Source organism: Notolabrus celidotus, chromosome 16, assembly GCF_009762535.1.
Source record: "Notolabrus celidotus isolate fNotCel1 chromosome 16, fNotCel1.pri, whole genome shotgun sequence".
NCBI classification, from domain to species: Eukaryota; Metazoa; Chordata; class Actinopteri; order Labriformes; family Labridae; genus Notolabrus; species Notolabrus celidotus.
The window spans coordinates 19,086,994-19,112,911 of NC_048287.1; the positions used below are offsets into that span (position 1 = coordinate 19,086,994).

The 25,918-nt window shown below is 40.5% G+C and overlaps 1 protein-coding gene and 1 long non-coding RNA gene across 3 annotated transcripts in view; one reads left to right on the top strand and one right to left on the bottom strand.

Moving 5' to 3' along the window:
• LOC117828189 overlaps positions 1-60 on the top strand; it is a 1,915-nt gene extending 1,855 nt beyond the window's left edge. The window contains exon 3 of the long non-coding RNA XR_004634354.1: positions 1-60. This exon is cut by the window's left edge and continues 287 nt beyond it. This is a non-coding gene — a long non-coding RNA (uncharacterized LOC117828189).
• The window catches only part of ripor2 (RHO family interacting cell polarization regulator 2), a 69,988-nt gene that overhangs the window by 20,264 nt on the left and 23,806 nt on the right, over positions 1-25,918 (bottom strand). For both annotated transcript variants that reach the window (XM_034705200.1, XM_034705201.1), the window contains exons 2-6: positions 7,677-7,797; positions 3,260-3,415; positions 3,076-3,154; positions 2,350-2,373; positions 1,898-1,951 (exon numbers count right to left, since the gene is read on the bottom strand). In XM_034705200.1, coding sequence (XP_034561091.1) covers positions 1,898-1,951; positions 2,350-2,373; positions 3,076-3,154; positions 3,260-3,415; positions 7,677-7,797 — 434 coding nt within the window. The remainder of the gene's footprint in view (positions 1-1,897; positions 1,952-2,349; positions 2,374-3,075; positions 3,155-3,259; positions 3,416-7,676; positions 7,798-25,918) is intronic.

The following is a 25,918-nucleotide window of genomic DNA, read 5'->3' on the forward strand; positions in this document are numbered from 1 at the left end:
AATGCAAATTATTAGTCCTGGTTACATAAAGGGTGATCAGGACTCCTGCATGAAGCAGAGGGGTCTTGTCTCACATCGGTGGGGGTGAGTGTGTTCCTAACTATATATCATCCTGCTAACTACATAGTGACTTACTTAATAAATCAACATCTTTATATTAACTTATGCGTTGAACATTATTCTACTGATTTTTAAACTGATTTTGTTTCTTTTTTTTTTTTTTAAAACAGCCCGTTACTCTCACATTTTGAGCTGCGTTAGAGACGATCGACTCTGTAGCCTTCTTGAAATGAACTAACTCTGCTGTAATGATTCGCATCAAAATGAACATTTCAACTGATGGTGAAGCAGAGCAAGGTGTAGAGGACCACATGAGTCAGCACAGCACCTGACTGAGTTTTCTGCCCTGTTATTCAGAGTTTGTTCTTTTTCATTAATCAGTCATTAAACACTGCTGTATCCCATACTGTGTTCCACTGTTTACTACATGTGCCATCTTCAGTTTAGTATATTTCTAAGTTTTAGCCTCCAGCAAGGTTTTTCCACTATAAACAAACTGATGTCAAATGTCAAATGTAACAAATAGCAGAGAGTTGCAATGAAATATGCTGTGTCATGACATATCAGGATCAAGTACTAAACACAGCTGTATACTGATTATTTTTATGGGATTTAGGATATTTAAAACTACAATATCTTAGTTTCTTTTCCAGTAGTAGCAAGATTTACTCATAGACTGTATAAAATATGAATGTAGTATCCGTGACGTTGCCCATCTGTTTCTGAAGCGGTTTTGAGGCCAATCTTCGGCGGCAGCGATAGTGCTGCTGTTGAGCGATTGTGACGTAAAGAGGCGGGCTTTGAGCCTCCTAGCCAACAGCTACAGTGTTCCCGCCTGTCAATCAAGTCAGCTGTGCCTCTCATTGGAAGACTCGTGATCTCAATATCTTCAAAATTGCAGCGTTAGAAAAAAATTCACCCCTGTACAGTGTGTGCTGATCCAGAAATAAGCTATCCTACACTCGTCTTTTGTACCAGGCTGTAAACATGTTTATTTCTGTTGTAAAGATCAGCTTTTTTGAATAAGTGTGTATGTAGTTTCCGGTATTTCCACGAACTGCAGTTTTCAGCACCTCCGCATTGGACTCATATTTTTAGACTGGAGGTTGCTGCTTGGATTTACACCAGAAAAAGCTAAATCTAGCAGGTGTTCAGCTTAGCTAAGCTCAAAGACCTACAAAAGAGGAAAAAGCAAACCAGGCTTTATCCAAAGTGATCACATGCGCCAAGCAACACCTCTACAACTTAGAAACAACCTTACAACTGCTGATGTTTGGATTTTTTTGTACATCTGCGAGGACAGAGCTAGCTGCTCCTTGTTCCCTGTGTTACTGTTAAGCTTATCACGTTGTGCCTCTGCTACTGCACTGACAAGAAATACTTTTAACACAGAATACATAAACATGACATTTGAACTAGTGAGCTTAAGAAGTGCTGGAAGGAGGACTTCAGCTAGGCAAGCTCTGTCAAAAGTAACAAAACCCCTGCTTCAGTCTTGAGCAGTGAGGCTTTGCTTAGAACACAGCCTGCCAGCATCACTCATTTTGCATATGTCACACATATGTGAGAGTGGTACCCATTTTCTATGAAACTCTTGGCATGAAAGCAAGTTGTGTATTTTTAGCTATGTCCAAATGTTTTTTTTAAGAGGAAGCAGAGATACAGAACAGTTTTGAGATTTCTCAGCAACTGTGGAGGGATGGGGAGAGTGGTGAAAGGAGGTTAAATGCAACTTCAAGAGCACTTAACGGGCCCAAACTCTAGAAATAACTTGACTAGAATTGACATGAACAACAGAAAAAGCTTTGGCTGATCCCAAACAATCAATAACTCTTACCTTGCTCATGTGAAACTCCAGACGTCTCATGTACCTCTCAATGGTTTTGATTTGCTGCAGAAAGATAGACATAATGATTTACCTTCAGGAGCATGGCTTCATAAGATTTTAAGCTGCAGTTATGGTGATATGTATGTCCATACTGTAGAGTATAATGAGGCCCACTTAGCAATCCTGGGCTTACAGAGAGTGACATTAATGCTCATTAAATGTTACAATTCAAGCCATCTTTCCTGTCCTACAGCTCATTCCTCCCGCTCCATCCTTCCTTTGCTGCTTATTTTTGCTCCTTCTGTTTCAGCCCCTATCTTCTTTACTCTATCCTTCCTTCCACCTTTTTCTTACTCCTTCAGACGTTTTTCTCCCTCTCACTGTCAACTCTTTTCACATCAAAGATTCTCCTAACACACAGCAAACTTAGACCGGTTGTTACCGCCCTCCCATCAACTCACCTTGTCAAGATCATACAGCACTCCCTGGAGATAAAAACACACACACACGCACACGCACACACACACACACACACGCACACGCACACGCACACACACACACACACACACACACACACACACACACACACACACGCACACGCACACGCACACGCACACGCACACGCACACACACACACACACACACACACACACACAATCACAGAGTTAGTACAGATGGACAGCACAGCTGAGGCTGCGTAAGTAACGCTTAGCAGACTGTAGTTGTCTGGCATCAAAAAAACATGTCCGATTAGACAGACTTTCCAGAGGCAGCCTTGCGTCAGTGTGTGTATTATATGCTTGCATGAATGTGTGCACTGAAACAAATCAGAATGTGAATCAGTGCTGCTGAAATTAATGAATAATATTAAAATACTGAATCAAATAGAGCTGAAAAGTGAGTTTTGGCTGATATCTGTGACACAATGCATCAAAAATTATATTGATTTTAAAGTCTGAGTAACAATCTAATATATATATTTATAAATTGTATCATGTTTTACAAAATTGCAACCTGATTACACTGATTGCTATTGTTTCTGAATTTAAAGAATAAGAAAAACTACTTGACAAGCCTACACATCCGACTTGATACTTAGCAGAGCAATTAGCATAGCACCCTGGCAAACAGGGGAAAACAGCAGGTTTCTGTTTAAAAGAAAAAAACGACGATTTGTAGCTTCTCACCAGGCGAGAGTTCCTCTTCATGTCCTTCATCAGAGACATGAGTTTGTCCAGCTCTGTTTGATGAACCTCAAGATACTCACTGTAATGAAAATAAAGGGAAAGAGAAAAAGTTTAATGCAAATTTAAAAAGGCATGATGACATGCATTCACAGTGGAAGTGTACATTAGCATGTGTGAAACTCACTCCAGGCCTTGTTTGAGTGCAGTGTAAACCTCCTCCAGTCTTTTGGGCTGTGGCTCTCTGGAGCTGCTGCCCCCCTTGTGTCCTGACAGGTGGGGTTTCTTTGGCTTGGACTGGGGCTTCTTCTGCACCGCTGAGTTCCCCATGAAGGAGTTACACCTATATGCACATACAGAAAATTGACATCAGGGAGGACAATAGAGGAACACTTCTGCATGGGAAATTTCCATGCTACTAGTGTGAGATAATTAAAACTTTTTTTTTTTTAAATTAGGATTCAATGGTGCAGATATAAATAATGTCCAGGAAGTAGTACACATTTTTCATTGAAGCTTGTTCTCCTTCCTGCAGTTTTAAATCTGTACAATCTCAATAAATAAAGCTGATAACTACATTTAGATTCTGTGCCACCTGCACTATCAGATCCCAAATGTCCACTAGAAGTAAACATCTGCAGATCTTCTCCAAAATTATAGAAAAATAAGGTCCATCCAACTCAGAAGCTGTCTTTGAAAACTATGCCTCAAAACTATGGCAAACAATGCACCAAAAAGTCAGCACCGTTAAGTCAAAAGTCATGAATAAAAAAATAAAAAAATAGACCTAGGAAAGATTGAGGTGGTAGACCCACACTGATAGACTTTAAAAGCCCCAAATTGAGAGTGACTCACAAGCACACCATTACATCTCATAAAAAAAATTGCACAAGATGTCAGATAACCAGGCCGGCAGCTTTCCATGATAATGTAGCATTATTTGAGATTCAGTATTATTTCACAGCATCCTGACTATGTCCTTTGGTCAGCCTCTGCATTAATTTATCTCATTTGTCCGATGAAGTGAGCTTGTCAAGTCTGTTCATCAAACAGTAACTCAATCACACAGGACTGACACATGTAACCCATATAATATTCAAATACCATCAGCGGAAACCTGGCAAAGTAGCACACAGCACTTAAGGTAACAACTTAAACTCTACGGTTATCAATCACATGGGTGATAAATGACAAACAAGTGCAAACAAACAAGTGCAAATATATGATTCACATACTCCACTCTTTGAGTATAACCTGTGTGTCGTGTCCTTTTGTGTTCTGCTGGAGTAAACGCACAAACACACACACTGAGGTCCAATCAGACTCGCAGCAATCACTGACATTCAAGAGTTCTTCACTTTTCCCTTGCAGTCCTCCAGCAGTTAACCAGCATCCGTTTGACTGATTCATGGGTGGCAGCCAACAAATGTACACAGAGTTAATCAGAGTTCATTGGTTGATATGTTCGTATAAAACGCAGTGGCACAGGCTGACTTAAATGGTTTCATGACTGATGAGGAAGTGCAGCATATACAATTGTTTTCAGCATGGTCCTGGTTATTCTCTTCATTTGTTTTTTAGATGTTTGGACTTTATCACATAAGAAATTAAATAAAAAATGTATATACATGTGTTGATAAATGGCTTTTTACTCTTTAATGTAGGATTTGATTTGACCAGTGCTGTGATTCAACAACTTAATGCTGCAGCCCTGCAAATCTGGTGTACCCCGACGCTTATCTTCTTGAAATATCCTGCAATTTGAAGCAGAAGTACATCTAATGATTTCATGTGAGGATTGTTTGAAGGTAATGAGTCCAAAGAATGAAAAGGTGTAAAAAGGGCCATCATAGCTTCTAAAAGCACATGGTAAAATCCTAAAAGCTCCAGGGAGGGAATTTTGCTTCATGTTAATTTTGGCACCTCCTGTAGAACAAACAATGCCTCCTATCTCTTTGCTGATTTTTACCTACAGATGGGTAAGCTTTTTTTTAAAAAAAAATCTTAAAAAAAATCTCATCTTGCTTTCTTTCAATAGTCAAACATGTCACTCTTCAAGAATCTTTACCACAGAAGGTTTAAATAAAGGTGCGGTTAATCACTTCATCTGAAACTGTGCCTCCGGCAGAGGTTTGAGGCTATAGTGTAGTAATAGTCAGTCTTGTCACTGATGGCCTTGTTAGCCTTTATGGATTGTTTAAGAACATCAGAATTAATTCCAGGCTTTTCCATAACCAGCCAAAAAGCTCCCCACAGAAGCTTTAAAGTGCTGGTTTTGTCTGAACAACTGCACAAAACACCAAACTCATCTAACTCATTATCTTGTAAAACTGAGTAAAGCACAGCCCTCATCAACTCTAATAAGCTGAAATCTGCAAAAGTTTGTCATCTGCTCTCGTGAAATTACCTCAAATGATTTCCAGATTATCAGAAGTCAAACAAGAATTCCATTATTGATTTCATTTCATTACCAGGTCTAAGCTCTAATTCCAATAAAGAAAATTAGAACTCTCTCTGCTCCACAGAAAAGCCACCTTTTAAATCTTCTCTCCTCAAATCAATCTGTTTCAAGTCACTCTCATCTATACCCACTCATGCACATTTTTAAGTTTTTAAACCCATTACAGATTAAGCTGACAAATGTCATTTCCTCCGTCTTAATGAAATGATCCTGGAGTCATGCAAAGGATGAGGTGACAACCAATTCCAGCACTCGACAAGTGGGAACGTGCCACGTCTTGCTGCATGCCAGTGAATGCAGCACAAGTGAAGCTAAGCTGCCACAAATGTAGGGCAGTGCTGAATGAGAGCGCCGTGTAGCCTTGGGGTCACACGAGCTGTAGTGTGCAAAGGGTCTCTTGGCAGGAAAACACACACATATGCATAGACCCTAACACAAGTCCATACTGACTCCTGATAGCAATGTATGCAGAATGAATGCATGCGCAAATGCACACAACACATGCACATGGGTTCATCTAAAGACCCTGATCCCTAACAGGAGCTGGATCATTGCAGATTTCCCCCTCGCTCGTTATCAGAATGGTTACTTGTCAGTTGCTGTCAGTCGCCCACACACTCGAGTCATTCCAGCCAATTACCTCGCTCACTGTCTAAAAGGAGAAAAGAGGGGCAGCAGTGTCTCCATGTAGTTTCTCACAGTAGGGACAGAGCTGCTGACAAGAGTCAGCCACAAAAGTAGAAATATTATAAGTATATGTTTCTGCTATTTCTGGAATTAGAGCTGTATAGTCATGATGCATGATGATGGAGGGAGAGCTGTCAGGTGTGAGTCAAACATGGACAAAAACAGATAGAGCCTTAAGCTTTAACTTTAACATCTCTTAAGCATCTATCATGAAAAAAGTAAGCTGCATGGTTATGCAACACAGTGCTGGTCACTGCTTAATCAGTATTCAGTTCCTTCACACGATAATAAGACTCGCTGTGACTCGCTGAGTGTCATGAAGTTCTGCTCCAGATTATTGAGGCAGTAAATTTCTTCCTTCTGTGTGAGTGATCCTGAATCTAGGTCTTAAATCAGTGCTGCAATTTGACATTGAGGTCACACATGCAAATCAAACGGACTACATGAGACTTTTTAGAATATAAAGGATGTCTTGATGCTAAACTTGTCAGAGGCATTTAGGGGGCAATGACTGTAACCTGCAGTTTGACATACTTATTTTAACTACATAACTCCTTCACATGGATTAAACTTTCCTTCAAATCAAATAGTTAACCAGGTATTTAGAATTTAAGTGAATGTAATTACCATGGTGACTGTTTTTCAATCAGAAGATTTTACACATCATCAAAGGAGAAGTCACACATTTAGTAAAAGTGTGAATAGCAGATGCTAACATTCATATTCAACTCTGCCAAACAGCAGATTATCTGGTGTGCCAGGAGAAAGCTACAGGACAACTAAGAGTCAGCTCAACTAAAGCAGGAAAAATGACAATGAAGCACTTCAAGCCATTAATATTTGAGACTCTTTAGGTTATGTGGTTATTATATATTCTAAAGTGTTATTCTTAACTTCTTGTACTTTTCACAAATGACACTGAGTGTGTTCTCACAAGGTCTGTGACTCCACATTTAAAAACTGATAAATTATGTCCTCTGTGGCTCATTTTAAGTCTGTGAAATTAGCTCAAGTAAAGTCAGGAGGTTAATCTAAGACTGGATCTGAGGCTATCAGAGGGTCAAAAATTGGTGGTGAATATATTTAAAGACATTAGCGTTTAGGGGGCAGGGACAATCACATGAAAAACTGTCTTGAGTAGCATTTTGGGGAATGTGGTATCTGATTTTGGGGGATACTTCTCTAATAACTACACAAACTTCACACGCATACAACACCTCAAGGTGAAAACCTTTTGAAAAATAACCTCATTCAAATACAACCACATGGAATATGAAGACCAATAGGGTGAAAGGTTGTGTTGTAATAAACTTGATGTGGCAGTGAGTAAGTGTGCAGATTTATTTTACTCCTCTTGCTCAACTGCTCTGCACCAACCTCATGTTCATATAACCACTCTCCTTAAACGATTACCAACTTCCTCCTTAGAGTTAGAGTTTTGAATATTTCTGCTTACCGAGACCGTCGTTCCTGAAGCGTACTGAACCCAGCAAATGACTGACTCCGGATTATGCCATTCGGCCCTCCAGGGGAGTGGGTGCCGGCCGCCATGATCTCTGGGACGCGGGACGACACTCCTGTAGAAAAATAAAACATAAATCCATCACTCACAAATCCACAGACAATATTAAGACACTCAGAGACAGATTCAGGACCAGGGTCAGCAAGACATCACAGATTGAAACAAAAGCATCTTTTGAACTCAATTAACGCCCATGTCAACAGAGAGGTTAACAAGAGTGCAGAATCTTTGTGCAATGCAGAACAGAGTATGCACTATCTGTGCTGCTTGCATCATGTTGTGGATGAGCAGCATTCAGAGCCTGTGCTAACACGTCTGGACTCCTCTGGCCTTCTGTCACCACTCCACTGCAAACATACTTCAGCTGTTACAGTCAAACTTGTGTTTTCCCTCCTCCGGCAGGCTTTACAAACACGAGTCTTGTCACTTTCCATTCAGTGCGCTGTGTACTCAGTGCATGTTTTTTACTTGGAGAGGTAGACAGTTCATCAGACTGACAGCTGTTTAAAAGAAGCAGATGAGGCCAAGGCAAGACTCACAACATGCTGAAGGACTGGCCCATAGATTTGCTGTAGATTTAAAAGGTGATGTTTGGGTTTATTTCATATAAATCTGACCTACATACATCACAAAGTAAGCCAATCAAACTCTGTCCAGTGATGGCAGAGTTATCTAATCAGTTGCTCTGATATTAAGAACGTGTTTCATCATCGTGTCTATATTTAGCAGCCTGTCAGATTTGAACCTTTTTTAAGCTGAAGATGTGAAATGACTCTGGTGGGCACTTTGGGAACAAGCTGAAAATAGACACTGAAACATCCACGTAAAGCTGTAAGATAATCATGTAGCAGGGATAAAGTGCCCACAGGGTTGACAACTGAATAATAGTTTAACTAGAAGGTGGAGATTTTTTTTCTCAGATCATGAAGCTAATGGCATTAGTTTGACATTTAAACCTCAACAGAAGTTCAGTGTATATGTCAAACATTTTAATTACAGCACCAGTAAGGATGCATCAAACCACTGCGGTATAAAATACTGTTGTTATTCTACTTACAGGCAGACAAGTCGTGTATAAGTGCCATCAACTCACTCTTTTTCAAACCACCGTACAATGCCAGCTGTCAGAAAAACAAAACTACCAATAGCAGGGCTTAAATAAACAAACAAACAAACAAGGAAGGTTAATTACCTGAAAAGTCAATTGATAAAAACGTAATGCGTTTGATAAATAAATGATGATTTCAGTCAATTATTAAGAAAATGCTGGACACACTATTGTTTCAGCTTCTCAAATGAGAAATGTGAAGACTTACTAGTTGCTATAGAACATTCCTCGTCTCAATAGTAGTGCTACCAAGTTATTAAAAAAAAGGTGAAAAAATCAAACATGCTATTTTGTACGACAGAGTATCAGGGCCACCTTATAGGCGGGAAAAATAGACTTTGTGATTAAATGTCCAAGTTTATCCTCATAAATTTGCAACTTTAATCTCCAAATCTCACATTTCTATTTATTTAAGTCTATGCTTAACCTTTATGTTATTTTGAAGGGACAGCTCATAAGAGCAGCCTGCAGTCACTTGAACTAAAATAGGGAATGTGGAGCATCTTGTGAAATTATACTTTCTGCTACCCGATCTTTTAGCACATCAGCACCACAGCATCAGGATCCTGAATCGATTGAGTATAACTTTTCAAGATGATCCACTTTCTACATGCAGCTGGCTTCTCTTCTAGTATCACCTAGTGTTGTTTTAGCCTACAATATACATAGCCTGTAATTACAACTTCTTTCTCATAAAAGTACAACTTTATTCTCCTAAGAATATGATTTGTTGTCATAAATTTACAGCTTAACTCTCAAAATCGTGACTTTTATTTTCTCAATGTGGCCCTAATCCTTGTGTGTTTGAACTTGCAGCACGCTGGCACTTCTTCAAATCTAAAGCCAGCAGATCCAAATATCCTGAACAGAGAAAAACTTTGACTCAACTGACCAACACAGCAAACTACAAATAAACCGTGTGATGACTGTAAACACTGCAATGAGGAAGTACAAGTGTCATTTCTGTCTCGTTAATCTGTAATGCTTCACTGCTGAGCTGAGGGAAAAGTTTGGTGGATACAGAAGTGCCTGGAGGAGAGAAACAGATTTGTCAAATCAAATTAGACTCTACTAACAAGCAGAGGAATCAGCCTGAGAAGCCTCAGTCAGTATTCGGCTCTGCTCGGCTGCCTATGCTGCTGTTCCTCATACAAATAAGACAACCTGACCACGATGCTACCTGCTTAACAACACTGCTAAAGGGGAGAAGCAAAACACTTCACTTTGTTCTTTTTTCTGTGTCGCCCTGTTGTGGGGCTTTGTGATTCATGCACTCCATCTTTAACTATGCCTTGAGAGGAGAGACTACCTCTGTGTATGGGGGGGGGGGGGGGGGGGGGGGGGGCTTGTGCCGTCATACCTAGTCCACAGACACCTCAGTGCTACAAGAGATTAAGCTAGCAAGCTGATACCCTCTCCTCTGGTCAGTGTGATGGACAGAGAGCTGAACAAAGACCCGACATGGGGCCCAGGAAAGCGTAGAGCCTTGTTTTGTGGTTGGGGGACAACAGGCCGGTGATACTGATACTGTTCAGACTATTTATAGCTGCTAGATCACTTTAACAGCGAGGAGTCTGATGGCTGTGACTCAGAAGTGAATCACCAATAGCCGGATGGGCATTTTGGTTTGGGACAGCTTGATCTGTTTGATTGGTTTGATGTTGCTAAAAATATCTTGTTAGTTTCTGGATGAGAAAACATGTAAGGATCTTTAGGGTTTAGTTTGGATTGTAAACTAACTACAGCTGGCTCCAGACCTGGCAATATGAATACAAACAAAATCCCAGTTTTATTAAGGATGCTCTTTTGCATTTTTTTCACATTAACATTACTTTAAACAATATGCACACACCTGTTGTTTGAAACATGACAAAACCAGAGATGAATTACAAACAGTTTCATACTGAATGTGTAAATAGTAGGGCTATCAATCGATTGAAATATTTAATTGCAATTAATCGTATGTTGTCCATAGTTAACTGGCAATTAATCTGAAATAAATCCCACATTTTTTTATCTGTTCTAAATGTACCTTAAAGGGATAATTTCAAGTTTTTAATACTCTTATCAACATGGGAGTGGACAAATATGCTTGCTTTATGCAAATGCATGTTTATTATTATTGCAGCAATCCAAAACAATGATAAATACTGTCCAGAACAATCGCCACACAACATCAAAGGTACTGCATGCTCAAAAAATATGCTGAAAGGGCATTTTGACCTTATTGTAACATTACTTAGTAACACTACTGTAAGATGAGATTTATTTTGGTCTAAGTATATGTGTCATTGAGCTCTTGAATGAAGTTCGAAATACTTCTAGTAGAAGTTGTCACATGTGTTCGATGTGCTGTTGTCCACATTGAGGAAGAGTCATTAAAGGCATCACGACGCACAGCAGAAGTTGTCCTGTGCTCTTTCTTCCCCACAGCCCTTTAGTATAATTAATTAAGTTTCTAGTTAACGCTGTTGAACTTTAACAGCTCCGAAGAGATTAAACAAGTTACTGCGTTACACTACCACCATGTAATATCCCACTAACTAAACATCCTGTTCTTTTAAGCAGTTCAACACAAAGTGATTGAGCTCATGCATCACAACAACAGACGCATTGTCCAATGCGTCTCTGTCACATCGACAGTAAATGCAGATAACTTTGGTCTTGTCCAGAGAACCATCTGGCAGTGCTTTAAAGCTGAACTTGCCATTCAAAACACCCTCTTTATTCATTTCTTCTTGTCATCCACAATGTTATGTTACTGCTGTATCGATTCCTGATTTCCCATACTACGGGGCGGGTCGAGGGTCATACACAGAACATGCGCGTTATTATTGCGTCAATTTCGACAGCCCTAGTAAATAGACAACTCCTCGTTAACATACTTGATTTAAAAGCTCATTTTTGTATAACTATTTATTTTTTTGCCTGGTGTTATGATCTTCCTGCCTTTTGCATACCTCTTGCAGGATTATAAAAATATCTAGGCTTTGCTTGAAATTATAAACAGAGGATACAGATGCACATGCCGACTCCTCATCTTGCATCCATTCTCAGAAAGCGTAAGCTCCATGACAGGGGTGAAATCTTAGAGAGACGATTAGATGCATGACATACATGGCGGCATAAAGTAAGCTAAATCTTTCTCTTCTAACAGGCTCAGCACTTATGTTTTTCGCCGATTAAAAGTTTCAGCCTTGACTTTATGTCCAGAGAAAATGTCAGCAAATTTGAGTAAACAGACTTTGTTCATCAAATTCAAATGGGGAGGTAGTATTCAAGTCACATGAGGCTCCATACTTACACTAGTCCCATGGGAATGAGGCTAATTAACACAGAGGATGAAGTTAAAAAGTAAGTGAGGAATGTAGATGTGGAGGCTTTGGACTCACCGTTTTTCAACAAGCAAAATAACATTTTACTTTCTTCTTAATATGATCCAGCTGAGAGGAAATTACCGGTAGTATTGCATTATCCTTTTACGTTATCTAAAGTTAGAGGCAGGTGAAAGACATTTGAGGGGAGCAGCAATTTTCTCACTAATGCTCTGATGCGTTTTGGTCCATTTTGCTCTCTGGATGTTCAACAAGAGCAAGGTTTCTCAGTCTCTATGACTGCCTGGTTAGCTCTTTGAAAGAAGAGCAGTGGGTGGCAGACTATGATACATATTGTTACCTTAGCTAACAGGGCAGGCAGGACTTTAGCCACTTCGCATGGAACAATGTGCACAGCTGTGTGTTTCAGCTTCATGTCACTTCAGTACTCCGGTGTGCCAAAATGGTACAAGCAGGTCATTCAGTGTGAACAAGAGCACTCACGCAATTCAGAGCAGGGTAGTAGCTCCACACCCACCTCAGAGAGAAACAGTGTATGCACTAAAAACTCAAACACAATGTACTAAATCCACTCTGTGATTTCAAACCACTGCTGGATAACAAAAAAATATTATCTAGTCTTTTATCAGCCATTGGTTAAATCAATATTATTCTTTTTTTAAAAGATAGTCTGACTGAAACATGGCACTTCAAGATGTCACATTGAGCAATAAAAAAATACTTTGAATTTCTTACAAATATTTTAGATAAGTACCTCCATTTTCAAGTAATCCATTCACTGCTAATGATTTTGTTTGAGCATTAAATTTCAGACACAAACACACCATGCTGCATGTTTTTACTTCCCTGTTTTGGCATGAGAGGAATGCCAAACACAAACATACACACTACCATCCAAGCCTCAAAACCTTTCCCAGCCTCTGCAAGCCCCTTCAAAACATTTGAATCAGTGTTCCCAAGGACACACGCACACAAACACGCACACAAACACTCACACACAAACACACACACAAACACACACACACAAAGACTCGAGTTCAGCCCCTGAATCATAAAAACCTTTCCTCTGCACCTCTTAGTGTCACCGTTCATCTCATCTAAAAGGGTTTCAGAATGAGAACAACAATGCCCACTCGCAGTGCGCTCTGGTTCAGTGCCAGCAGTTCTCCATGTTGAATTCAGCTGCCAGTCAAAGTCCATTCACTGCTTCTTCTTCTATGGTGCTCTCACTCTAAACAGCCTTAAATGCCCTGGAAGAGGTGTGGGAGTGTGGTTTTCTGTGGAGTGTGTGTTGGGTTAATCAGGGTGCTGAGATTTGGCTTGGGCGTGCACACACACAAACACACACATAGACCCCCTCCCCCCCACACACACACCCACACCCACACACACACACAGAGGGGGGACTAATGCATTAAAACACATGGACCTTGGAGAGACAAAAGCAAATTGAGATTACATCAGGTGTCCTGCTTCTTATGCCAACCCCCTTTAATAACCTTTGGTGTGTGTGTGTGTGTGTGTGTGTGTGTGTGTGTGTGTGTGTGTGTGTGTGTGTGTGTGTGTGTGTGTGTGTGTGTGTGTGTGTGTGTGTGTGTGCATGTGCACACGCTTGGGGGAAGAAAAAGACTGGATAACTAAATGGGGTACAAGAGGTATCTGAAGGTAGGGCAGGATGAAAGGAAGTAAAAAAAAAGAGGGGCTTCTGGATATCGTGTTGTGCTAACAGTGACACATCCTCACATCGAAACAACTGGAAAATTGACTGATGATGACTCCAAAACCATTATAGCACCATTCTTAAAAAAGACTAAGAAAGCCAGCGACAGGTATATCGGAAAAACGTTGACCATATGGTTCACATGTTGCACTTTGGCTGAAAACTGGCACAGGTATAGGGTTCAAGATTTTGTTTTGGGTTAGATAAGAACAAGACTTACTCATCTGTACACGATTTCTGCCTGAGGGTGACAAAATCTAAGTTTGATCATGCAGCTTGCATAGTTTACTTATGAGGTTGTTTTCATACGCCCATTTTTTTTCCTAAGTTATATTTTTCCTAAGTTCTGTTTTTTGGGTCATTTTTTGCCTTTTTTAATGGATAGGATAGCTGGTGAGAAACAGGAAATGTGGGGAGAAGGGAGTGGGGGAGAACATGCAGCAAATGGTCGAGGCTGGTAGTCGAACCTGGGACTACTGCAACGAGGACTATAGCGTTTATATATGGGGCATGCTCATAGACCGGCACCCCCATATGCTCATCTTAACAGTAATGCTGTCATTCTCTTACATTTACTTACTGTCACATTGTTCAAAGGCATTCAAAAGTTCATGAGAACATAGACAAGTGAAAATGTTCAAACATAATTGATAACAGGTGTGAATATATGATGCCATCACAGATCTCTTCCTGTCACTGTGACTTAAGAAGTGCTTTTGGCAGTTCCGGTCATCTAAACCCCTAATTCAAAGATCTGCCAAAGAAACACTTCAGCTGTTTTTGCCTTTCTCTGAATCCTTCATTCATGTTGAGGAATTCATACTCAGGTGACTCAGATTTTTAATTCATTCCTCCTACCAAGGTCGCCTCCCTTTTTTTCCTCAATGACAGAATGACTCACTTTTTTCAACTCTTTTTTATCAATAAGAATTATGATTAAGAAGTTTGCTGCCATTACAAAACCATTTACAGGGATGAGGGGAAAGTCAAGTTTGAGAAGAGTTAGTAGGTGTTGTGTAGATGAAAATGTGCAGAATAGGCTGCAACTATTACAAATACTGACTATCTTGGTAGTCTATTGTAAGCATCAAACTTTGCAGCATCTTAATAACAACCGCACAAATCATTTTCAGCTTCTCATTTACAGCAGAAAACACACACACACACACACACTTATTGTACCCACTTTATGCTCCTGTTTTTTAACATGAACCCCACCAGGACTCCCAAAACAGCTGCACACACACACACATGACCACACATACACACACACACACCAAGTCATACTCACATTTCACTCTTGAATAATCCTCTGAGAGAGTGTGTGCACCCATTTCCGAGGGTGCGTGAGTGTGTGTTTATGTGTAAAAACCAGCGTCAGCTCGCCGTGCATGTTAACAACAGGAGCCTAATTCTTAATGCCTGTATAAATTAGCCTCACCATGGCAACAGCAGACAAAATGGGATGAAGTGTGTTACGTAAAACAACGGTTATGAGCCAAGTGCCAAGAAGTAGGACACACACACACACACACACACACACACACACACACACACACACACACACACACACACACACACACACACACACACACACACACACACACACACACACACACACACACACACACACACACACACACACACTCTCTCTCATTAAAGGGCTGTGGGCTTTAAAGCACCAAACCTTCATTATAAAAAAGTGTTTTTTATATGAATGTTATTTTAAAGATTACAAGATTAATGTGAAAACAACTTCATAAAAAACATCCCTTGGCTTTTTGTCATCCTTTTAAATTGTAGCCTCTGTAATGTAAAGTGACAGGAGTTGCAGATAAAAATAGATACAAATTAAAGAATAAAGAAGCGAGGGGATGATGGATCTGAAAAGAGAAGGAGTATAAAAGATGCAGCAGATTGGTTACACAACACAAACAACAAGGGTTCAGCTGCAACAGGCCAATAAGGAGAGATTACAGTGATGGTTTTCTGTCTACATATGACTGGAAACAGACCAGCATGCTCCTACAAACCCTGCTGGTTGTGAGCGCGTGCCTGAAAGTAGCACAGTTGTCCCTTATGGTGAACCAAAAACATGTTTATGTGAAGTGGTTCAGTGAGGAGGATAACTGCTGCTGGAGCAGGACTAAAACTGGCTGCAGGCATCAAACTCTGAGCCAAATCATACAATGTTTCTATCTGACTGTTTATTTTACTGTAATCATGTGCAAAGTAGCAATACTCAAATAAGAACTGAATTTTGTTTCATTTGGGCTAATCAGCTTATTATGGACCTCTAAATGGTCTCAACCACAGCCAAAGGAAAACGTTGGTGGCTCATATGAAGCATCAAAACGAGTGTGGTTAAAGAAACCTTTCCTTATTATCCCATCAAAATGCAAGATATGCAGTAAAATACTCTTGAGACTTTGTACTTTATCCTATGCATGCACGAAGGGCACAAGTTAAACATTAAGATTAAAGGCATGTTTTTAATCCCACTCTCATCACATGTCCTGTTACCTGGTTGAGTAAGAACATGTTTTAAATCCCAAAGTCTGTGCAGGTAAGATGTGAGACACCGACAAATCTGCCTGATCACACACAGGCTCATATTAAAAATGCAGGTATGTTTATCTAAGGTGGCAGCATAACGGTGCACATGCAAATGCAAGTCTAAAAATGTACACAGCAAAAAAGATTATGATGTTGCTTCTTAGCTGAGTTCAAGATTTGGTCGTTTTTAAGAGGAGAAATGACTCCAGGAAAGAGAGCCTTGTTATCCACAGTGTTAGGGAAAAGTGCATGTTTCTTCAGAAGAATGAGAGCTGATTCATATCCAGTAAAAAGACTTCTCAAAGTTGCAAAAGTCATGAGGAGAAAAAGAGGAAGGGAACAGTCTTGGGATGACAACGCTGAGAAGAGTCAGGACAGTGAAACACCTTTAATTCAGTGTTGGTTCTGAGACTGCTGGAAGATGGCAAAACTCTTTGACTGAAATGGGTGCATGGAACATTTTAGGACATTGAAAGGTTTTGAGTCTATTTTAAAACTCTTGTGAGACGTTTTTTCAAATTGTTTTTTTTTCCGGGGAGGCATTTTTGCATCAACTGGATACAACAGCCGAAGAGAGACAGGAAATGCAGGGAACAGAGAATGGGGAAAGAGATGTAGCTAATGGTCGGGCTGGGAGTCGAACCAGTAACAGCTGCAATGAGGACCAGAGCCTCTGTACGTGGGGTGCGCCCAAACTGCCAGGCCAATGGCCGTCCTGTGAGGAGTTTTTGGGGGTTATGAAGCAGCCTGAAATTACAATGGATCCCTCTTTACATGCAGAAACAAACCAGATCATCAGCATAATGATTGAGCCTTCCTTTATAATTCATTTTATCCATGTCTGTAATCGCCGACTGTAATCAACAGCATCAGTGTACATGTTTGTACAAATATAAATATATGTTAACTTCTCTTAATTTACTGGGTGTGTAAGGAGGCAACGGTTTGCTGGCATGTTAGCCCCTAAAGGTAATAACATGTCGGGTGTTGTATTTGCAGCTTGTTTTTCTGCCCAAAGTAGTTATCAATAACTTGTTGCAAATTTTAAAGGTTCAGGTTATTTCTGCCTGAAACAATGAAGCAAGTTTATAGTTGACAATGTCAGGTTCATGCATGTGAACAAGTGAAACTGTACCCAGCTAACAGTCACCTCAATCAAGGTGTTGTAACAAAGTCGGCCTGATGACAGTCAAGAATTCAGCAAAACTTTGAACCTGAGAACAAAGACCCCTTGACCCTTATGGCTGTAGTCACCTCGACTCCATCACCTGCTGGATGATAAATAACATTCTTATGCTTTGACTAAATACTCACAACCACCATCCTGTGCTTCAAGTTCCAGGAAACCCATCACACAGACAACAAGCACGAAAATAACAATGAGCAGTGCTGAAGTTTTAACACTGCCCTGAGTGATGCAGGTATGCAGCGATGACACCTCAGGTCCAAAACAAAATCAATGGCTCAGTCAATAGTAAGCTCTACAGGTGTGAACAATGGCTCTTTGTGACAGTCATTCTGAGTGGTCACAACAGTGGAAAATTCCTGAAGGAACAGAAACATTTTGGGTCTGACAAACAGTAAAGAGAGATAATAGGTGGACACTCATTTCACATGACAGAGTATGTGAGCTCATGAAAAATCGATTTGACAGACACTAACTTTGGCAAGGTCAGGTTTTCTTTTAGAGAAAACTTTTGATACATATTTACTATTCCATACAATATCAAACAGACACATAAAAGGGCATTACTTTGGCACATTTGCTTTTCTGCCAAAAGATAACTGTACGGTTATGCAGCTACTTCTTGCTAGCAGTAAACGCAGCCGAGCATAAAGACTTAACACAAGGGGAAACAGCTAACCTGGCTTGAAGAAAATTTAAAAAAATAACCAAAACTTTTGGCTCTAAACTCACCCACAAAAAACGTTATATCTCATTTGTTGAAGCCACCTCTTTTCAGAACTTTCCTTCAGGTGAAATAGCCACCTGCTAGGTAGCCAGCTAACCAGCTGTGGGCTTAAGTTTTCCATACAGACATGAGCGGATCAATCATTCAAAAAGATAATTTCCTAGAAAGGAAAAATGCAGATTTCTTAAACTTCCAGGCTGAACTTTTTTTTGTCCATTTATGCGTCACCCTAACTATCAAGACCTTCCCTGACCAAAAATAATCTAGCTGCCTGAAGTGTTGACCTAAATAATCAGGCTCTTCTGGGACATCAGGCGTCCTCACATGGGGAATGATTTACTAAAAAAACAACTAAAGCTTTTCAGGTCAGTACTGAACTTGGTCAGACTTTATAAATAATATTAACCAGAATCAGCTGATGGCTTCTGCAGTCATCTGATGTGGTAGCAGAGGGGACGTGACTGTTGTGTGAGTGCCAAAGTGTGAGAATTGAACAGAGTCTGTCTGTGCTTTGTGTGCATGTGTGTGTGTGTGTGTGTGTGTGTGCGTTTGTGTGAGTGTGAAAGGAGGCTTGTGCCAGATGCATCACATGACAGTCGAGACAGGTCAGAAATGTTGCCAACCAGCTTCAGAACACAGTCAGACATTAACTCTGACATTTCACTTCATGATATGGATTTTAGAGGGCATATGTTGGCCTGATCTTATAGACAATATGTGTTCTTTATATTCTTTATATGAGCTGCAGTGTTTACAGGAACTAAAGCTTGTTTCCCTTCACCTCTGTGACATTTCAGCAGTGTTCACAGAATGTTATGCTCTGTACGGCTGAGTAAGTGTATGTAAGTGCGTTCACATATTGTTACAGCGCAATTATATTCACTCAAGTTTCAATTTAAGGTCATCAGTGTCCTTGTGGTGCATGAGAGAAACATTAAAGCCAAGATATGGCACAGCATTTAAAGATGACCAGATTAACTGAGGCGTGTCTGGACTCAGGCAGCTGCTGCTGACATTTCAGCAGAGGAGAGCAGTGTGTAATCACTTGTGAGAGCTGTAAGCCACACCAGTAAATGCACAACGCACATTAATGGAGTGTAACATTCTCTTTATGACATTAATGTAACATTATTATACAGTACAGAAGAAAGCAGCAGCGGTGCTGAGAGACAGAAACTTAAGCCTCGAGCACATGATGCATCTCCTGCTGACTTGTGTTTCCACACTGACAACAAAGTCATTAAACGCTGCAGCCAGATAAAGTAGTGCCATGACAACATCATCACCGGCAGCTCTGATGCAGCTGCACAGCTACAGCTAACCGAACGACCCAAGAAATGGTGATAACTAATGCAGAGATAATGAACACACAATAAAGCATTTTAGGATGCAGTATCAAACACAGAATGTAAATCAAATGCACTCATGTCCAGATATGTTTAAAAGACAAGTTTTTTTCTGACCCTTCTAAATGATTGCAGTGATATAACACAGCATGAAGCTTTTGAATGCAGCATTTTTGTCAGCAGAGATTTCCAGGAGACATGCATCCCATTTCTCTAAATCGTGTTCTGCTATAGTTACATGATCACCTAGGACAGCTGGTTTAGCCAAACTTAATTTGCTCAAAGTCTTACAAACTCAAAGTTATGCAACAGTGGTGTTCAGTTTATGAAGCTCTTGTTTACCTCTAATTGAAAATAAACAAAAAGTTAACACTGACTGCATGGAGAGCTGATGCAGCTCAGCGTTTAAAGCTTGTGCCCCATACAGAGAGGCTATAGTCCTCATCAGAGTGGCTGTAGGTTCAGTTCCCACCTTGGGCATTTGCTGCATGCCGTCCCCCACTCCCTCCTCCCAATGTTTCACTGTTCCTCTTCAGCTGTCCCATCAAATAAAAGCAAAATGGTCGACTGTAACTTAAAGATAATATAAGGAGTTTTCTATCTGGTTAAAAAAAAAAGCATACAATGTATCTGGCTGCCTCTAAATAAATTACCAAAGCAAACCAGCCACTAATTAGATTATTCTAATATAGTTGTTTTTAATGCCTGTAACTGCTGTCACAGGGTTGGTGTCAGATGAGGCTCAACAGCCCTCTGTAGCCTGCTGCTCAATCCACTTAAGGCTGGTATCATGGAGCTACTTCAGCAACAACTAGCATAACAAAAATGCAACAGTAACTGAGCTGTTAGCAGTTGAAAGCTGGGTAATGCAGGCAGCAGGTTTTTGCAAGAAGGAATATAACATGGAGTTAATAATAAGAGATTCCTGAATCTACAAACTGTAAAATTGTGAGTCCAACAAAAGGTGTTTTTGGACAGGAGGAACTTTTCTTTTTATAGTTCTAGGAACAGATGGTGGACCATGACACTTTTCCAGGTGTTTGCAATGCAAGAGCTGGGAAAGATTACAGTTCTTAGAAAGCAACATAAGTTGGCAGAAAACATGAGACAATAAATCACTGGCAAGTGGCAACCAATATTTTTGACAAAGTACAGCTCATATGACTTAAACCCAGAAAAACTGACCAAAACACATACTTCCCCTGTCAAACTCTAAACTATTATTACGATGACACCCAAATCTCCGGCCACAGGTGTTTCTATTGGCAGAGTGCATTTGAGGCTCTTGAGGAAAATAGCTTTTAGGTGTGCTCCTAGTACGCCTTTTCTCTTAGGTAGGTCCTACAAATATTTTGTTTTGGCTGACCTTCAGATGAATCCCTATACCTTAATTACACTGATATACACATGATCCCTATCACTCACTGTTTGGTGTGGTTACAGGTGCAGCCAACATAGAAATGAAAGAAGCTTAAAACGTTCAGCTATAGATGGTAGTGAAACCAGCTTTCTGCTTTACAGCTTTACTCCTTCTTTGTTTTCACTGTAGAGAACAAAGGCAAACCTTTTCTGTTCATCAGTTGCTTCATTTTACTGCAGGCGAGCAACATTATCAGCCAAATGAAGAAAATGGCAATTTTCCTCATTCAAACATCTTGTAGCTGAACTGGGAATTTTGATGTGATATCAACATTGCTTTTGTGGAAAATTGCACTAAACAATCCAAATATGAGCCTTCAGCCAGCAGCTGTTTTTAACAGTTAGAGTACTACAGGCTGGAATTATCCCCAACCCCCACTTTCTATTTCTCTATCTCTTTCAATCTCATATTTGGGCCAGCATGAGAACCAGTTCCTCACTTGCTCCACTTCTTTGATTTGGTCCATTATGATGTTGGACTGTGATTGAGAGTGGCCACCTATGCTGTGGCGCTGGAATGCGGTTACCGTACAAACAGGATTTTGCCGGTTATTTCAGCTCCATTTGTTATTTTTAGGAGCAAAAGACTACATTCTTTTCACTGATAGCTGTTTCTGTGATAATACAAGCTCAGGGGGTTGTTAGGCTACGTGTGAATTGGGCGACCATGGGAAAGCAGTCAGCTATTGTCACACATCATAACTGTGTCATATCAAGTGGGAAGGTGGAAGGACTTTGAGGTTTGTTCTTGGGCTTTAGAGCAAAGAATCATCCAAGATTTGAAGGGAAAAAACAATTGCCTGTTAATAATGAATGCTTGAAATGGTTTTATGGGCATGAAATGAATGTTAAGATGCAAAAATGACCCTCTTTGGAATCAGAAAACAGAAATTTTGGCAACAATTTTGGATGATTTTTCTTTGAAAGCAGCCAAAGATTTCTACTATGGCCTACATTCATGATCCACATGCTGAATGTCTTTAGTCTCTAATGCTTTCTGGTGATATTTCTCTCACATTAGAGCCCTGAATGCACACTCTCCCTCACTGACAGCGCATTACCCACTGTGGGTGTCATTTACAAACAGAAGTCATGGTGGATTTCTGTCCCTCTCCCAGCTCTGCAGCCTTGACTAAGCCATTACCATGACGTTACCAGCGAAATGAAATTTTTTCTGAGCAGCCGGAAAAAGGAGAAACACAGCGGGGGAATAAAGGGCTGAAGAAAAGAAAGAAAAGGACAGGAAATCACATTTTGGGATTTTCTGAAATGAGCTCTGGAAGAGATATGTAGTTTTCTGTGGTTTCACATCTTAATATTTCAACTGAGTGAGGATATTATCATGCTGTTTTGGGGTAAAGACTCAGCAGGGAGCAAAGAACTGAAGAGTCTGAAGTGCATTAGGCCCAAGACTGGAGTTTAATAACAGCAAACATCAAAGTTGAACTCAAAAGTTCAAGCAATTAGTGTTAAATATTTAGATTTTAATGGTGGGTGTTGATCACAGAGAGTCATGATGTGGGAAAAGAAAATGAAGCAGCAGAAAAAAAAGAAAAAAAAGAGGGACAACAGCGACAGGAGAGAGACAGTCAGAGAAAAACAACAAATTGAGGATGATTCACTGATGGAGCGAACAAGCAGTCTCTATATGTGTCCAGGATGCTTCAGATAAGCTGATAAACACAGACTGATCGTTGTCATCCATTGTGCCATTCTAAAGAGCCATAACATGAACTCAATCACCTGCCTGGTTACTAATCCAGCCTCTCATCACACACAGCTGTTCACAAACACTGTACGCACATATCCGACCCTGCGATGTGTGTCTGTGTGGATCACTGACATTTTCAAGTCGGCTTTTATTTCTAGTGTGAGATCGTGACGGGCAGGATAGATGAGAAGCAGAGAGGCTAGGACATGCAAAAAAGGTCAAGAGCCACTCAGATATACAGGCGCTGTTCCCAGTGAGCTGCAGCACACTTTCTCAAAGTGTATTTATTTTTTTTACATGTGATTGTACAGATCTGCAATTAAGTGCAAGTGCTTTTCATGTACGTGCAGCTGAATCAACTCAAGTGGGATTTTTCTATGCAGATCATATAAATAGAAAACCTACTCATCTACAGTATGAGACGTCAGATGAATCATGCACATTATCAACAGAATCTTTGGTAGCAGGACAAAAAAAAAGAGCATTTGGTTGCTTTTCTCAGTTATCACCCTTATATGTGAGGAGAGAATGTGCATGGATCTGCAAAGCCTGGCTTGCTTTCTCTTTATCTGGCTCTATGTCCCCCGACCCAAACAAACATCTCACCCTGGCTCGACCCTCTTTCTTACATCTCTCCACAGACACTCTTTTCTGTTTTGCTCTTTTCTTTTCTCTCCCTACATGTGGGTATGAGGTGGTGAGAGCTGGCATGGAGGGAGGTTGTTCCAAGATGCTTGAGCTAACCATTGAGCCTCTCTGAGATGTTGTGGGCCTTTACAAAACACTGTTGAAGGGAGTTGCCCACTTGATAACCCTGTTGATGTGTTGACACTCGCTGCCCATTTAGTTCCACAGTCAGGGTGTGGGGGCCACTAGTAGCCAAGGAGTGGGGAAGGTGCTATCAGTATTGGAGCTTGCAGAGTCACAGCCTGGGTCTGTTGAAGATGGTAGTGCTTTTTGAGTTGCAATGGCAGCTAAGGGCCATTTGGTACAGGCTATGAAACTGATAGGACAGAAGCACTAGGATGAGAGTGCAACTGGGGCAGGGTGGGGGTGTTCCTTAGGGTTCCTGAGGGCTTGTCCTTTATCATTAGGGAACAAGTATCTTCCGTTAACTTCAAATAAATGAATGGCAGTCTGATTTAAACCCAGTTTTCATGAATAATAGATTTTTATTCTAGGTTGACCTTTTCCAACTTTAATAGTAAAGGAAGACGTCAAATTTTAACATTTTCCATTTGATCTGACATTTAGAGATCCCATGGTATCCTAAAGTACTACATCTCAGCAAGTAATGATTATCATTATCACTTAGAAGTCAATAACTTTGAAATTATTAAACGCCCATCACAAATAGCCACATGTGTTGGCATCCAGTTGACTTCTTGTTACTGTTTGTGTTTTTTCTTCAGTTTTTTTGAGAAACATACAACAAAGACATTTAGAAGAGTCATGAGACAGCTAGAGAAGCTTAAACCTAAAAATATTTTGTTTAAAACAGGTTGAAGGGTTTGGAAATTGTTTCCTTTTTTTATAGATCATAAAGTTGAGTGAATTGTTTGTCAGGACCTTTGCTACCTGGTAGATGCAAATGTTATAAGTCCTCACTTCGACCTTTTATTGAGAATTAAAAGTCTACATTATCTGTTCTTCATGAGTAGTCAGTCATTCGTTAGTAGCTTGTACTTTAAAAGAAAGAATTGATAATCAATACTCAGGTGGACTGATCTTCTCTTGATCAACTAATACACTCAGTGCTGACAACATCCACTACATTTCAATCTATTTTAAGCTTGATTTATGATGGTCCCCAAAACATAACCATCACTCTGGGCAGCTGTGACCTTTAAAAATATATTTTGTTGCAGGAGGAGAAGCTCAGTTCAAAGAGTCATCAGTCACAGAGTGGAAACGACACTCCACGGCAGCACCAAAGGGCGGTGTTACCCCTCACCCTGCCAACTCCTCCCCCTCTTTTACTCTTCTGTCACCACACAGCTGTGTGTCATGGCCATCCCCAAAGCAGCTGGGTAATAGAAACGACTACTTCACTTTGCCTCCCAAAAACTAGAATCTGTGACAGAATAAAACCAATCATTAAGGTACGAACATTCTGCTCTTGAAAAGCTGCAAAGGGGTCTGGGACTGAATCTGAACATGGAGCTGAAATTCATCGCATTTTATACTTGGGTGAGATAAAGAATCACAAACATAAAACTACACAAAAAATGAAAGCAAAACAGAAAGGAAAGACAGAAATAACAGCCAACTGAGCAAAGATAGTGCAGAAGGGAGGCTGAGAAAATACAACAGCAGCACTGATGGTTGCTAAAAGATCTATCAAAACCTTGACAGCACAACTACTTTAAAACTGTCATGGCTGCTGGCACAGGATGTGTCACACACTGAATAATTTCTGCATGTTGTTCTAATGCTGCCAAACAAAGATACAGACCTAAAACCTTCATGACACACAGACGTGAACCAATAGTGTCTCTTCCAGCTGCTGGACGCTGTAGAGAGAAAGCACCAAATACCAAAACAGACAGATTATCAGATTAGGACCCTAAAACGCTTATGGCAATCATAATGTTGCTGCAGCTCCCAGCTGCCTCAGCAAGAGGCATGTATGTGTGCTGAAATGTGTGTGCCAGTATGACGAATATAATATGTTGCAGATGACACTGAGTGCAGAGCATGTGTCGTGTGGGGGCACAGCATGGTCACCCAGTTGCAGGAGAGGATTATCAGGGAGCACCTCCACTACACACACACACATCAAGAATGCAGTGCTGATCTGCTCAGAGACAACAGGGGAGGGGTGAAACTGGGTTCAAACACCCTCCATAAATTCTCTGTCTGTATCCAGGAAGAAAGTAGAGGAGGGGGATGGACAGATGGGATGGGACTGGTATAAGGAACAGAGCAGGATGGATGGAGGGAGGGGGAAAGTGATGAGAAAAATGAAATAATAAAAGATCGAAGACCCAAGGGTAGACCAGTAACCATTGACTTTGATGACCCCTCCCCCACACACAGAGCAGAGCACTCATTAGTCCATTAGTAAC